Here is a 14,791-nt window from a genome sequence, read left to right as displayed (position 1 = left end):
GCTTCTTGCATCTGTGGTTTGGTGTCTGACATTAATTTGAGGAAGTTTTCAGTCATTATTGCTCCAAATATTGCTTCTGTTCCTGTCTCTTTCTTCTTCTCTGATGGATTTGAGAAGAGTTTCTGATTTCTCAGTTTGCTCAGCTTTTTACTCATTTGGATTGAGTAACAACTTCGAAAATCCTTATATACCAGATCAGAAATTAAAAATTCTGTCTATTATTGTGGTAAGCAAAGTATCACAAAAATGCAAGCATTTCTTCCCAGAAGATAGACAATATATCTGCAATACGGAAAAGAAAGTTAACTCTCTGCTAGAAAGCTCCTTTTTTTTTTTCACTAGAAAAAAGCTCGTTACATTCCAATCAGAAGTTCTATCATATACAAAGGCCTGGAATTTAAAAAAGAAAAGTCCTTATCTGAGATCTGCTCTTAACTGAAATGGATCAGCAATGAAAATATCCAAATCTGAGGATCAGCCCTTCCAGTCTGCTTGATGCCTGATCTCTGTAGTTCTGAAAAAGCAAAAGTATAAACTAATTTAAAACAATAAGGGCCTATGTCTGTGTGTGTGTGTTTGTGCATGCATGCACGTGCGTGTTTATAAAGGTGACGGTTGATTTCTGAGGACTTGCTGATGAATGAGATTGGACGAGTAAGGGACATGTGTATATGAAAGGCTAATCAGTTCTGAGCAATGATGTAAAGGTTTTACTACTGACCTCTGTAACTATGAAGGTTTCTACATTTGATCTGAGTTCAGAATAAGAAAAATAATTTTTTTTTAAAGAGAGAGAGAGAACAGTCCTTTTAAGTAACTGCAAATGTTCTGTAAGGTTGAAGCAAGACTTGTATGGCACAATAGCAGAAATTAAGGATGGAAAGTTAAGCAGAAAACATTATGCAGGGCCAGGCTGGCCCAGCTACAGAGTTTGAAATTTTTAAATAAAAGAATGACATTTACTTACTTATAACCCACATCATTCAAAAATTATTAAAGGTAAAAGGAAATGGCATGGATTGATGTATGTTTTGGAAAGATCACTAAGTGGGCATTAGTTTGATTTGGATTCAGGAGCCTGGCAACATAGAAATCAGATGAAAGGCTTTGTCAGAAACCCTGTAAGAAATGATGAGAGCCTGAACAAAGGGAGGAGCAGTAGGGGGAGAAAAGAGGCACAAAATGTGAGAGGTATTTGGGATTTGGTGACAGACTGACTGCGAGAGCTGAAGGAAAGAGAAAAATTGTAATTCCCAGGTTTCTGTGTGGGGCTAGTAGGTGCTGGTACCACACAGACAGAAGGAAGAGTGCCTTTAAGGAGAAAGATTACAAGATGAGTTTTAGACAAGTTGAGTTTGAGATAACTGTGAGATATCCTAATGGAGACATATGTCTAGTAGGTAGTTACATATCCAAGCCTAGAATTTACCAGGAGCCATCCTGATTCCTACTCTAGAAGCTATTCTTACATAAATGGAAGTTGAAAGCCATAGTGTGGATGAAAGGGGGAAGTGAAGGGAAGGACTTTGGACAGAATTTTTGCGATGGCCAACCCTTAAGGTATGTACTGAAGAAAAGGAGCCAAGAGAGTTATCTGTCTGGCAGAGCTATTTTAATAAAATTCGGCGTCCACAACAACCAGTTTAAGAGTAAACTGGCAAATACTCCATTCACCCTCTCTCTCTGAACTCTGGCCCACTCCTAAAACACATCAACCACACCCATCTTCCAGAGACTTTTCGCTAACCCTCCACCCCCAAACACACACCCACTCCTTGCAAATTCCTCACCCGGTGTCCTATCGACCACCAAAACTTCTCTTCACACTTCAGCAGCAGCTGGAATAGGAACCTGGGAAGTTTCCTGAATCCCTCCCCCTTTCTTTGTGTCCCCGTTCTCATTCTTCTCAGAACTGTTTCCTCTCTCGATGGAGAATCCTTTGAAGGGGCACTTACTTCTTACTCATCTTGCATCCTCAAGACATAGTGTACACAATATGTATAAAGGAGCAGGAAGACCGCGCAGTCCTCTGTTTCTCACATGCTTCTGGTGAAAATCCTGGTCCCTCACCTTCCACATCTCTTCTTTGTAAGCCTTATCTGCACTTCCTCGGCTAGAGTTACACGAGAAAATCCTTTCCTAACACAGATGTCTTGCAGCCAGCTGTTAGGACAGCCACGAAGCCGCCAACACTCTGCCTGCCAGGAAACCAACCGCTGCAGCTAGGGCGCAGGCCTTTCTACACCTTGCCCCGCCCTTCGCGTCCCAAGCCCCGCAAGCCCCGCCTCCACGCCCTGTCCCCGGCGCCGACGGAAGCAAGACGCTCAGGGCGCACGCCCCACCCCGCCGCACCGCGCCACGCCCCCTACGTAGGGCTCACGCTCCGCCCACATCTTAGACCGCGCGGCCCATCCTGAATGCCAGTCCTCAGCTGATGCGAACCGAGAACATGGCGAAACAGGTAGCGCAGGCCCAGCCAGGGCCTAGTCTGAAGGTGACAGGAAGGGAGAGAAAGCATAGGGTGTAATCACGCCGCTGGGTACTGGAGCTGAAACGGGCCTTGGGACGAGCAGTTCAGCGGGAAAAAAGCTTTGTTTGGGCTCCTTTCTTGGGAGGGTTTTGCTGCCTCTGAGCGGCAAGAGCGGCGGGGAGAATCGGAGAATGGGGGGCGGGAATGGTCTGTGCTTATCCTGGTGAAAATGGCTTAGAAGCGGCCAGGCTCTGCCTATGCAAAAAATAAGTACAACAGGTCCTCCAATACAGGTCTTCCAGAATAAGTAAAGCAGATCTTTTTGTTCAAGCCCCATTTCTTTATTAAGTTAATGAGATGCCTGTAGGACCTTAACTCTCGTTTATATCAATTAGCTTATGGTAAAATTGGTTTCCTTGTACTTCATTTTGCATAAAGTCATGGAACCTGTCCACGACTTACTGTAACTTGCCCCGGGTCATACTTGCAGGTGGCAAAGCTTCGATTAGAGCCGGTGCTCCTAACTTCTAGGTTGCTCGTTGTTTCATGATAGTAATTCATAATTGCGCTGTTATTATGCCACCAAGAAATACCAAGGAATGTATTTTAGGAAGACTTCTAGATTCCTTTCAGTAACATTTTTTAGTATTTAGGCACTAGAGCTTTATATCCTCCTTTAATCCTCATGTAAAACCTCTGAGGTATTGTCCCCATCTTACCAAAAACTGAGGCTTAGAGGTTAGTAGTGCTTAGTGGACACACTAAAGATAGTGAGCTGGGATTCTGATCCAGATCTGTCCCTGTGCAACAGACCATTCCAGGTTCCTGAAATACACATTAGACAATAAAGAAAAGGTAGAAATATACGAAAACATGAGTAATCAATCTAAAGTTGCTTTGCAAACTTTAGAGATTTTCTAGAAAGATTTATGACCTTAAATTTTGGAGTTGAAAAGAAATGGTAAACTCCAAAAATCTTTCAGACTTAACAAATTGTCAGTTGTTTTTCCTTATTACCACATATCTTTATTCAGAGGTGAAAAGTTATAATTCATAACTTAGTTCAGATGTTGAAGTGGGGCAACTGCCTGTGATTTAGAGTGAGGCTTTGTTTTGCTTAGAATTGTCATTGAAAGAAAAGTTTAAGCTTCTTTCAAACATACTTTAAAAGGGAGAGCATAAAACTTAGATTATGGATGAATAATAAATATTATTTATTCTTGTTGCTTAAGAGATCTAGCATACGTGGCTTCATTGTTAGTGTTTTAATTTGACTTTTGAGATTTATTTACATTGAGGTGAATAAAGATTCCAATACAGTGTCTGAATTTGCTATCCGATCAGATTTAATATCTACATTTTAATTTTAAAAGCAATAATCTCTGGCCTCACCAATTTACACAAGCCACTCATCCTTCTATATAGTTCAACTCTCCTTTTCCTCCATACTTTGTTCTACTGCTAGTAATAACTACTAACCTGTTTTTGAAAAGCTACCCTCTGCCAAGGACTGTATTAGGGGCTTCATATTCATTCTCATTCACTCTTCACAATCACCTTAAACATAGGTGCTTTATCACCGTCTACAACTAATTCTTCCTCCTCCTTCAGTATCCCTGTTAAAAGTAAAACTTTCTCAAACTCACCAAAGTTACACTCTTTCTCCACTTTTTGTACTTTGTAGCACTTTATGCCTCTTCCTTTAAATCACACATTTTGTAATTAACTTTCCAGTCTGTCTCCTATAAACCCAATGGTTTTCAACCTTTATTCTATCAACACATTTCATAACTGTTATGTAAACTGATCAAAACCTTCATTACGCTTGAGCCTCTAGTAATGGAGGTGGGTACTGACTGGAATCTTTAAGGCAGCACTATACTATAGAAATAAAAGCTACATAGGTAATCTTAACTTTTCTATTAGCTATTTTGAAATTGGGTTAAAATTTAATCAAATACATTCAAAATACTATTGCAATCAATATTTTAAAAATATTGAAATATCCTTACTTGAAGGTGGTGCTACACTTTCAAAATCTGAGTATATTTTACATTTACAGATAAACTATTCAGACTGGCTATTTTTCGAGTGCTCAGTAGCCACAGGTGGCAAATGGGATACTGTATTGGATAGCTCAGTTAAAAAGGATAGATATAGTTTTTTAAAGTTCCCCTATTCTGATACTCCTTATACTCTTTCCCACCCTGCAGTTGTGCACTACACCAGTGTTACCTACACCAGCTTGAGCAAATGAATTTCGGAGAGCTCGTGTTAAGAATTCAGATTCTTTGGACCCTGTGCCAGGCCCACAGAATCAGATTCTCTTGGAACCTCTATTCGTAACCTGCTTTCCTTATGCATTGTAGAGAGTCATTAAATATTTGATGAATAAAACTTCTTAACCAAATGAGGCTTTTATATCTGACCTTGTGGTCATCGCAGTTAAATATTTTAATGCATATTATTTATATGAAATCTAAAAACAGGTAAAACAATTCTCCATATCACTTAGAGGTATATCTTCCTTTGTGAATCTGTGATATAATTTCTGGTATTCATCAGTATCTAAATTAACTAATAAGCAGCTCATTATTCGGGAGGATAAACACCTTGGTCTGTTTTTTCCCATGTCAGGTTATCCAGTGCAAGGCTGCTATTGCCTGGGAGGCTGGAAAACCTCTCTCCATAGAGGAGGTAGAGGTGGCACCCCCAAAGGCTCATGAAGTTCGAATTAAGGTAATGATACATCTGAGGCACTGGAGAAGACTTACAATTAGGTCTCTAGATAGATGAAACTTCTGAGGTCTGCAGAGGATAGATAAGTCCCAAAGGACAGTGTTGAGAACAAAGTATTGAAATTCACCCAACCATAGAATCAAAACATCCTCTTATTTTATCCCTCTCACCTTTCTAGCACTTCTCTACATCTTTTAGTTTTGATATCGGGCTGAGCATCCTTCCCCAGGAATCACTAGTTTACTACAATTTATTTCTGTAGCCTGGGTTTAACATGGCTTTGTAGGATGTTGATCCTATAACGTAAAATGTCTGGTGACGTGTTAGAAACAAAAGAAAAAAAAACAGGCTTCAGTGTTTTTAGAAGAGACTTCAAATAACATTTGGGAAGAGGTTCCTGACCGACTAGAGCAACAAATGAGTAAAGTCAGCTTGCTTAGAGAACTGTGAAATGTACTGACCCTTGCAGACAGGGCCTGGGTTCCAGAGCTTCTCAACCCCTGCTGTGGAAGATAAATGGAATTACTCCTGGAGAGAGGCATATTGTACAAGCTGGATGTTTTTAGCATTATACTCTGTATAAAATTAATGCTTTATTAACGTATGACCACTGAATAAAACTAACATTCTAGAAAAAGCAGCTCTTTTTTGCTGTAAATTGAAGTATATGTCCCCCATCCCATCTCCAAACATACAGCACATGTACACATACTGGCTCATGCTCCAGAGATCACACATAGGTCATGAAGCCCAGGGCCAAATAACTTGTTAAGGTTCGTGTCAACCCAGACCCAAGAATCTGAAATCTTATACTGGTTTGTGTGTTTTTCTTTAAGTTCAAAAATTAAGCTGATTGTGATTTTGCCACTGAAAAAGAAAATGTTTGTCGCAAATGTACTAAAATGAGCTGTATGGGGCACATGGAGTTCAGCTGTCTTCCCTGGGAAACTGCTAACAAAAATAGCAAAGAATCTTACATTGTAAGTGGGTATATAGATGAGAAGCAGGGAAGTATAAATACAAACATTCTAAGACTTCCTTTCTTTGCTTTGGTGGTTTGGAAAAATAAGAGATACTTGAGGATAAATTGGGATAAAGGGCTTTTTAGGGGTAGAATTTGAGTGTGGCTGCTAAAAGAGAGTTGGTTCCACTAAAAGCTGAAGCATTTTGGCACAGACCAAACATGCTAGCATGTTTAGAAATCACATTTCTTATCAGTCACGAAGAGGCCAGCAGTGTATGAGTTCCACCTGGCTTAACACACAGGTACTGTTCCTCTTCACACCTGAAGGCACAAGTGCCCATAGAGTCACCTTGTTTACCTTGTCTTGCTAATGCGCACTGAAAATAGATACACCATGTACATGGCATATAGATGCACCATTACTTTTATGTACTACTAAAAAATGCTGCCAATTCTAGTTAAGATGCCATAGATTTGTAAGCACGTGATGATTTTAGAGGTTAAAATATGAAAGTATATCTTAGAATCAGTGAAATATGGTATTAAAGTAAAAGTGCCTATCCTTTGACCTATGCCTCTCCTTGAATTACATGCACACCATTAAATGCTTTCTATTTTAATATCCTGATAGATTATTGCCTTTGCGATTTGCCACACTGATGCCTATACCCTAAGTGGGGCTGATCCTGAAGGGAATTTTCCAGTGATCTTGGGACACGAAGGTGCTGGAATTGTAGAAAGTGTTGGTGACGGAGTTACTAACCTGAAGGCAGGTAAGAGGATATTTGGACCTCTTATTTTATAACTTTGGCTCATTTCTATAGGGAAATTACTGAGAAGCACAAATGTTTGATGGTTTTTTCTGATTTTTCAGACTGCTGTTCATTTAAAACTGTTTAAGTACATATCCTAAGCCAATTTTATCTAATTAAGCAAAAATTTTTAAAGATGCATCAATGAGTCAGTACTTTGAAGCACATGACTCCTTGTTCTCTAGTTATTAAGAGTTTCCTTAATAAAAATTTTGAAACTTGTATTTTTTGTGTGGTCAGTGTCTGAATGATGTTATGTAGGTAAAGTTTTAAACCTTGAATTTAGTTTTGTAAAGCCCCATGACTTGACAGCAATAGGAATTTGCAGAAACAGATGCTACTAATTCAGGATAATGTTTTTGTATTTGTTTTCCAGGTGATACTGTCATCCCACTTTACATCCCTCAGTGTGGAGAATGCAAATTTTGTCTAAATCCTAAAACAAACCTTTGCCAGAAGATAAGGTTAGTACCTTTTTATTTTATTCTCAAAACAAGAGATCATATTAATAATGTGGCAATTTATACAGAGCATTCTATATAAATTATTTTATTCTGTCTTTTTATCATCATTAGTATCCTAGTTTTCATAGACTCAGAAATTAAGTGGTTTGCCCAGTATCATAAGCTATTAAGAGACAAAACTGATTTTTCTGAACTCATTCTCTCTCCATAACACTCGCTTAAATCTGCCAAAATATGTAATAAAGGGAGACATGCTTATGAAATTAAATTAAGTCATTTTTATATCCGTTTTATTGTCTATGAATCAAAGAAATAAAATCTCACAAGGTTATTGGGAAGACTACAAGAGATAATATAACCCCTTAAAACAGAAAAGGTATTTACTTTATTGTAGTAAGGTAACAGTACTTAATTACTTTTTTGAGGCTGTTTACAATCATGTATTTGTTCCCACCTTTGTTTTTTATTGAATAGAACAGACATATATTAAAGTACTTAAAGTATACAAATTTTAAGTGTACAGCTCAATGAATTTTTATGTACATACACACCTAATAGTTATAACCATAACCCAAAACAAAATAGAGAACCCATCTAGCATCCCACAAAGTCCTTCATATCCTTTCCTAATCAGCAACTGCCTCCTTCAAAGGTAACCACTATTCTGATTTCTTTTACTGTAAATAGAATTATGCATTATGCCCTCTTTTGTCTGGCTTCTTTCATTGATAGTGTCTGGGAGATGTATCCAAGTTGCTCTGTTGTTGCTCTCTCATATTCCATTCCAGGTACCACCATTTATCCATTCTGTTGATGGACATTTAAGTTGTTACCGGTTTGGGGCTGTTGTGATTAATGCTACTATGAATGTTTTCATTACATGTCTCTTGGTGGATATATGCAATACATTCTCTTTGATATTTTCCTGGGATTGGAATTGCTGAGTCATAGGATGCACTCCTACCAGGAGTATATGAGAAATCTGTTCTTATATTTCTTTTCTGATGCCACTGACAAAATTAGTTTATTTTGGGAAACCAAGATGCCATTTATTTTATAACATAAATCCAGTTACTTTTGGCAAAGCTAAGAAAAAAAAAAAAACAACAAACTAGTTCTTTCAGAGGGAACATTAAACAGCCTGAAAAATTTTGTCATAGATCATGTATAATTATAGTAATGGACTTTCTGTGTCTAGAACCTTTTAGAGGGACAAGTCCTTTCAGAGCTTAAAATGTATCCCATGTCACCCTTTGTTCATGAAACTCTTCTGGGAAGAAGTGATTTCTCACATTAAGGAGGACCAAACAAACTTAAGTTACTCTCATGAAGTGATTTATGGTAGAGCTTTGCCACCTATTCTTTGTTTCTTGTCATGTTTTTGTTTTTCTCTTAAAGGACATATATTTACTCTTGAATCCAGAGGCAATCCATTTTTCTCTTCATCTATGTATTTGTTTACTTATATATATTCCAAATAATTTGTCTAAGAGTATACATCAAATTTTTATAAATATCTATAAATATTTTAATATTTTTATTAAAAATAACAAATATTTAGTAAACACTATGCCAGGCACAGTGCTTATGCTTTATATAACATCTCATTTGATTTTTTTTTTAGCAATCTATGAAAAAGATAGTTGTTTTTTTGCATTTTCTAGTGAAGAAACAAAGGTTAATTAAATTGCCCAAGATCATGCAGATCACCCAAGTATGTCAGACTTCAGGGCCCGTACTCCTAAGCAAGACATCACCTCTCTGTTTAGAATATCTAATATAATTTTTGTTACCATATGTCATGGTTGCCTTTGTGAGACACCCCCCCACCCCCCAATTGCTGTAACCAACTACAGAAGCAGATGTAAGAAAAAATAACTTGAATCTTTTAAAGACTCAACTTTTAGAAAAGGCCTCCTGAAAGATCTAAATCTGCCAGTTAGCCATTTATTTTTATCAGCTAATCTGGATAATTGCTCACGATCTCTGCTTGTAGGGAATGGATTTGGCTTTACGCTTTATGAAGTCACATTTACAGAGTATTATGATGGAATTTTAAAATAATTTCATCTGATCCATAAGTTGTAGCTGTTAAAATTATTTCACTACTCTGACAATAAGATCCAGAAGGATATTGAATGTCGGAAAAGATAAGGTTATAAATCTCTTATAAGTTTTCCTAATAAGGCATTGCTGAATGATGCTAACTTATTAATAAATACATTAGAAACTAGATTTTTGGTCTTAGCACACTTTTCTAACTACTTATTGGTCATTATTTTAAAAACTAATTTCTTTTTCCTGATTGTACCGTGCCTTTTTTCTTTTTTATTTTCTTTAGAGTCACTCAAGGGAAAGGATTAATGCCAGATGGCACTAGCCGATTTACTTGCAAAGGAAAGACAATTTTACATTACATGGGAACCAGCACATTCTCTGAGTACACAGTTGTGGCTGATATCTCTGTTGCCAAAATTGATCCTTTAGCACCTTTGGATAAAGTCTGCCTCCTTGGTTGTGGCATTTCCACTGGTTATGGTGCTGTCGTGAACACTGCCAAGGTAAGTGTTGGCCTGGCTTGTCGCTTCTACTTTCTAATTTGGTATAACAAAAGTCTTTGCTGGAATAATGAAATTGCCTTGCAAGTGATTTCCTTGACTCTTGTGGAAGGAGTGCCTCATAGACTGCCTTTACTATTAGGTGGAGCCTGGCTCTACTTGTGCCGTCTTTGGCCTGGGAGGAGTTGGACTGGCAGTTATTATGGGCTGTAAGGTGGCTGGTGCATCCCGGATCATCGGTGTAGACATCAATAAAGATAAATTTGCAAAGGCCAAGGAGTTTGGAGCCTCCGAATGTATCAACCCCCAGGATTTCAGTAAACCCATCCAGGAAGTGCTCATTGAGATGACTGATGGGGGCGTGGACTATTCCTTTGAGTGTATTGGTAACGTGAAGGTCATGGTAAGTATGCTTGATTTCATTCCTTTCTTTTTCTTTTTAACGCAGTTTTCTTAATTAAGATTTTAAAGTGTTTGTTTTTAGAAAGTAAAAGTCTCCCGATAAGAATTATTCTAATAGAGGAAGGGAAAAATAATTATTTAAACTACAAATGGGAAAGGATACTAGAACAGCTCAGGGAAGAATGCAGAAAAATGTTTCTTTGCCTTTCAGTATATGCCAAATCTTAGACTATGTCTCCTTAAATTAAAAAAGTGATACAGTTATAGAGAGCACGAACTTTGAAATTAGATCGATATCCATGTACTAAAAATCAGTGACCTTGAGCAATGATGACTTCTTTAAACCTCAGTTTCCTCATGGGTAAAATGCAGGTACATATAATGGCACCTACTTGACACAAAGTAGACACTCAGGAAAAGTACTTCTATTCTCTGCCTATTCTTTTATTAAAGTGTTTAGAATTTTGAGCTAGCATTTACTTTTCCATAAAGATAAAAGCTTTAAATTCTTTCGGTTTGTGTTAATATTAAGCCAGATTAGTAATTTTTTTAAAAAATAGCTGTTAAAATTAAACATTCAGTTTGATCATTTTGTTGCCCTATTTTTTTTTTTTTTTTAAGAAAGCTTTGTGACACTACGCTCTCTCCCAGGAAGTTTCTGGGGAGGGAGATATTCTCAGCAAAATGCACTGAATTCTGTGATTTGGGCTTCTCTTTTGCCTGCAGAGAGCAGCACTGGAGGCCTGCCACAAAGGCTGGGGCGTCAGCGTGGTGGTTGGAGTAGCTGCTTCAGGTGAAGAAATCGCCACTCGTCCATTCCAGCTGGTAACAGGTCGCACATGGAAAGGCACCGCCTTTGGAGGTAATTTGATAAATGAGATATGTACATTTTCTTATTTCCATTGGCAGAGGTTTTTGTTTTGTTTTTTTCCATTTGCAAAGTTTTAATTCCAGACTAACTTTCTTGTTTTAACAAGAATTTTCATAGGCTGCCTTCTCATCATGAGTTGTCACATACAAAGTTATTGTAATAAAAGGGTTTCACACTCAATTAGTATTTCCCCCAGGGCTGGGTTGGTGCTCAGATTCTCCTGAAGCACAAGGCCACTTTTTATACACTAAAAAAAAAAAGAAAAAATCAGTATTCTGTTAATGAGGATATAGTTTAGGGGTAGGGTAGGAGTGAAACGTTGGTTGCAAGGTAAGCAAACAATAGTGTCAGTCATACTGTGTCATGTTTTAAACTTAAACAGGTTATTGGCATTTTTACTAATTTTTCCAGAGAGTGCAGTGATCACTGTATGTGATCATACATCTGTCTAAATAATAATGATTTCAGCAGTAACTAAGTCTTAAACTGAAAATATTAAATTAGACAAAACCTTATAACAAAATTGAAAAGCTGCCAGACTAATCATTTTTCCCTGTTTGATCCTAAAAACTACCTGGTTGTTTGGGGTTGCCTAAATACCAGTAGAATGCTGAGAAAGTTTCCATCTTTTTCATGGTTGCTTACCTAGGGAAGCAAAAAGACATCAAAACATGTTTGTATATCCCAACTATTGTGACTATATGAAATCTTAAGTTTGTGTACCATCCTCTTAGGGAAAAAAAATTACATGGCATGCATGACTTTTTAATAATCCATGTTTAACAATATACCTGTTAACATCCCGTCTCGTGTTATGCCAGTTTTTTAAAAGTCTAAAGATTAGTAAAGTATACTAAAACAAGGGGTTTAGCCAAAGTTTTACTTCTTTATACAATTGAATTTGCTGTAGAAAATGTCAGGCTGACTAAACCCTCCTTTCCAAAGCCCTAAAAGTATACTGCACTTAAATATCTTAGAACAGACTTTAAAGCCACACATGCAACTCAGAGGCATCATCATCTAGGGTCCATAACTAGATTTGAGAAGTTATTCCAAGCCTGGGTAATGGAGCCGGGGGTAGGAACCTCTAACTGAAGCCTCATCCTAGTACATGCTGGTTGGGAACTATGCTGGAACATTGGGGCCCCATGGTGTTGCAAAAATATGACCCACAATGCAAATAGATGTTTTGGTTTAGAGTTTTAGTTGTCTCAGTTAACAGGAATTTTAATGGAGAAAGAAAAAGCCCACAATTTGTAGGAAAAAATAATTGGTAGACAATATAAGGAGGAGATTTGGAAAAAGCTCCAATACAAGTGAAAAATTGAAGCATCTGATTTTAAATACTATGTAGCTAAACCTTTTCTGCTTTGCTTTCATTTCTATGCTCATTTCGAAGTTTTTTATTCCTCTTTAATTTCAGTTTCAGTTTTCTATTCTGAGATGCTATTATTTCATTGTTGAATTTAAACGAAGGAAATAAAGTCATGTGTCACATCAGTATTTTTCTTACTTGAATTTCATGATTATTGAAATCTTTCCTGGACCTAAATAAGGCTGTTCTAAGACTTGCAGGTTCTATCCTAGATAGTCTAAAAGTCTCAATTGAGACAATGAGATTTTAGTAAATCAATAAAGAAAAAGGAAAATATTAAAAAGGCATTTACTTTTTTAACTAACGACGTACATTAAATTCTTTCTCATCTCTGTGCTCATTTTGAAGTTTTTCATTCCTCTTTAGTGAAAAATTTTATTCTCTTAAATGTCTTTGTCTCACCCACGAAGTAATAAACATATTGTAGAGACCTGTTGAAAAATAATAGATGTATGATTTCTTTTAGGATGGAAGAGTGTAGAAAGCGTCCCAAAGTTGGTGTCCGAATATATGTCCAAAAAGATAAAAGTTGATGAATTCGTGACTTACAATCTGTCTTTTGACCAAATTAACAAAGCCTTTGAACTGTTGCATGCAGGAATGAGGTAAGCTTCCTTTAGTTATATATTATAGCATGTGGTAATGATTTGAGGTTTATAGAGAAAAAAATAAAAACAATACTATTTTAGTGACCTTAAAAGATACCATTCAAAACCTGTGTTTATTATTTCCTTCTCTTACAGCATCCGAAGTGTTGTCAAATTTTAAATTCAAGAGAAAAATATGTCCATCCTAATACCTGAGTCATGTGGTCTGATTGGATCAGCCAAACAAGTAGAGAGAAGCTCTTAACAAGTTCACATCCTCTTAGACCTTTAGTAACCAACTCTAGGGAATAATGTTTTGTGTATAATTCATAAACCTTCACTCAAGGATAAAGCTAATAAGTCGGTTTTCTAGACTCTTCACATGAATAATTGCTATCTCATTAAGGAATTTTTTTAACATAATAAAAGTAATTTCTGCATATGTGTAGGTATTATCTGTTTTCTGCTGAATCTATTCTCCCAGTTCTCTCTCTTCATTATCTTCATTCTTTAACCCTTTTCCCATTTAGAAAAAAGTGCAGCTCACTGCTAGCATTAATTTAACATCACACATAGGGATGCTACATTTTCTAGGATTTGATATTTTAAGTGATCGAGAATTACTATATTTTGTAAATGGAAATAGCACTACTAAATACAGAATGCTATAAATAAAATGATGTCATTTAGTTCCAAAGACTATCAATATACTAAGCAGTGTGAAAATAAAAAAAGCAATATATTTCATGGCAAACTTTGGGGGTAAAGCTAGGACTGTAATCCGCAAGTTATGGGGGTAAATGCTGCAGCCCCAAGTGCTGCCGGCTGTATTTTCAAGGCAAACGGGAAATGGGTTAAAGGAAAGATGGAGGAAGCAGAGCAGAAGTGTGTGCCTGAGCCTTGTCTGCTGCTATCCTAGGTAACTGTGGCTTAACTTTTAAAGAGTCTTGGGCCCATTTACTAAGGAACAGATTTCCTTAGCTATCAGTGAAAGTTAATCAGAACCCAAGGTGGCTTTGAGATTATCTTCTTGAGGATAGGTACATGCCTTGTTCAGACTTATACCCCCAGTGCCTACTATGGTATCTGGCCCATAGCACTAGAATTCATCATTGGAACTACTTTCTGTGCTTGAGTAGGTGTCTGTGTTGGTAGCTCTATGAACTCTTTCAAACATACAAAAAATAGATTTTTATGTACTGAGTATCCAAGTTCCCAGCACTTACTTTGTCAAATCTTAACATTTACCACTTGCAGCCCACACTGCGTTTCCTCTCCAGAGGTAGTCACCATCCAGAATTTGATGTTTTATCAGTCTCATGCATGTTGTTATGCTTTTACAATACAGGCATACAGTAAGTCTTCAACATTATCGATCGTTTCTTCAAAACTGCAACTTTAAGTGAAAGGACATAACGAAATCAATTTTACCATAGGCTAATTGATAAAAGTTCCTACAGCATATTTCTGGTCACAAAACATCACAAAACTTGTAAGTAAAGACTCAAAACACTTTTAATATTAAAACACTGAAATGCGAGCTATATGT

At 37.0% G+C, this 14,791-nt stretch overlaps 1 protein-coding gene and 2 non-coding genes across 5 annotated transcripts; all 3 read left to right on the top strand.

Moving 5' to 3' along the window:
* Positions 1 to 443: 443 nt before the first annotated feature.
* LOC120588704 (small nucleolar RNA U2-19) lies at positions 444 to 520 on the top strand. Its single transcript, XR_005649288.1, has one exon. It is a non-coding gene; the product is annotated as a small nucleolar RNA U2-19 (small nucleolar RNA).
* Positions 521 to 691: 171 nt separating this feature from the next.
* Positions 692 to 761, top strand: LOC120588703 (small nucleolar RNA U2-30). Its single transcript, XR_005649287.1, has one exon. It is a non-coding gene; the product is annotated as a small nucleolar RNA U2-30 (small nucleolar RNA).
* A 1,548-nt stretch (positions 762 to 2,309) lies between these two features.
* On the top strand, positions 2,310 to 13,684 carry ADH5 (alcohol dehydrogenase 5 (class III), chi polypeptide). 3 transcript variants are annotated; one of them, XM_039845773.1, is made up of 9 exons: positions 2,310 to 2,461; positions 5,108 to 5,209; positions 6,805 to 6,946; positions 7,362 to 7,449; positions 9,791 to 10,010; positions 10,150 to 10,410; positions 11,136 to 11,271; positions 13,122 to 13,260; positions 13,399 to 13,684. In XM_039845773.1, the coding sequence occupies exons 1-9, from the start codon at positions 2,435 to 2,437 to the stop codon at positions 13,421 to 13,423; spliced, it is 1,140 nt and encodes a 379-aa protein (XP_039701707.1). In that variant the 5' UTR covers positions 2,310 to 2,434; the 3' UTR covers positions 13,424 to 13,684. The 3 variants fall into 3 exon arrangements, with proteins under 3 accessions (XP_039701707.1, XP_039701708.1, XP_039701705.1); XM_039845771.1 differs by having other exon boundaries at positions 2,394 to 2,494; XM_039845774.1 differs by lacking the exon at positions 5,108 to 5,209 and having other exon boundaries at positions 2,338 to 2,461.
* The last annotated feature ends 1,107 nt before the right edge of the window (positions 13,685 to 14,791 follow it).

Source organism: Pteropus medius, unplaced genomic scaffold, assembly GCF_902729225.1.
Source record: "Pteropus medius unplaced genomic scaffold, Ma_sr-lr_union100, whole genome shotgun sequence".
Classification (NCBI taxonomy): Eukaryota; Metazoa; Chordata; class Mammalia; order Chiroptera; family Pteropodidae; genus Pteropus; species Pteropus medius.
Note: the sequence above shows the minus strand (reverse complement) of the source record. Positions and strands in the feature narration are given on the sequence as shown.

Coding starts and splice junctions, on each gene's coding strand:
- ADH5 (XM_039845771.1), top strand. CDS start 2,435: ATGCGAACCGAGAACATGGCGAAACAGGTAGCGCAGGCCCAGCCAGGG. Junction 5,210..6,804: donor CTCATGAAGTTCGAATTAAG/GTAATGATACAT, acceptor ATATCCTGATAG/ATTATTGCCTTTGCGATTTG. Junction 10,011..10,149: donor CTGTCGTGAACACTGCCAAG/GTAAGTGTTGGC, acceptor CTTTACTATTAG/GTGGAGCCTGGCTCTACTTG.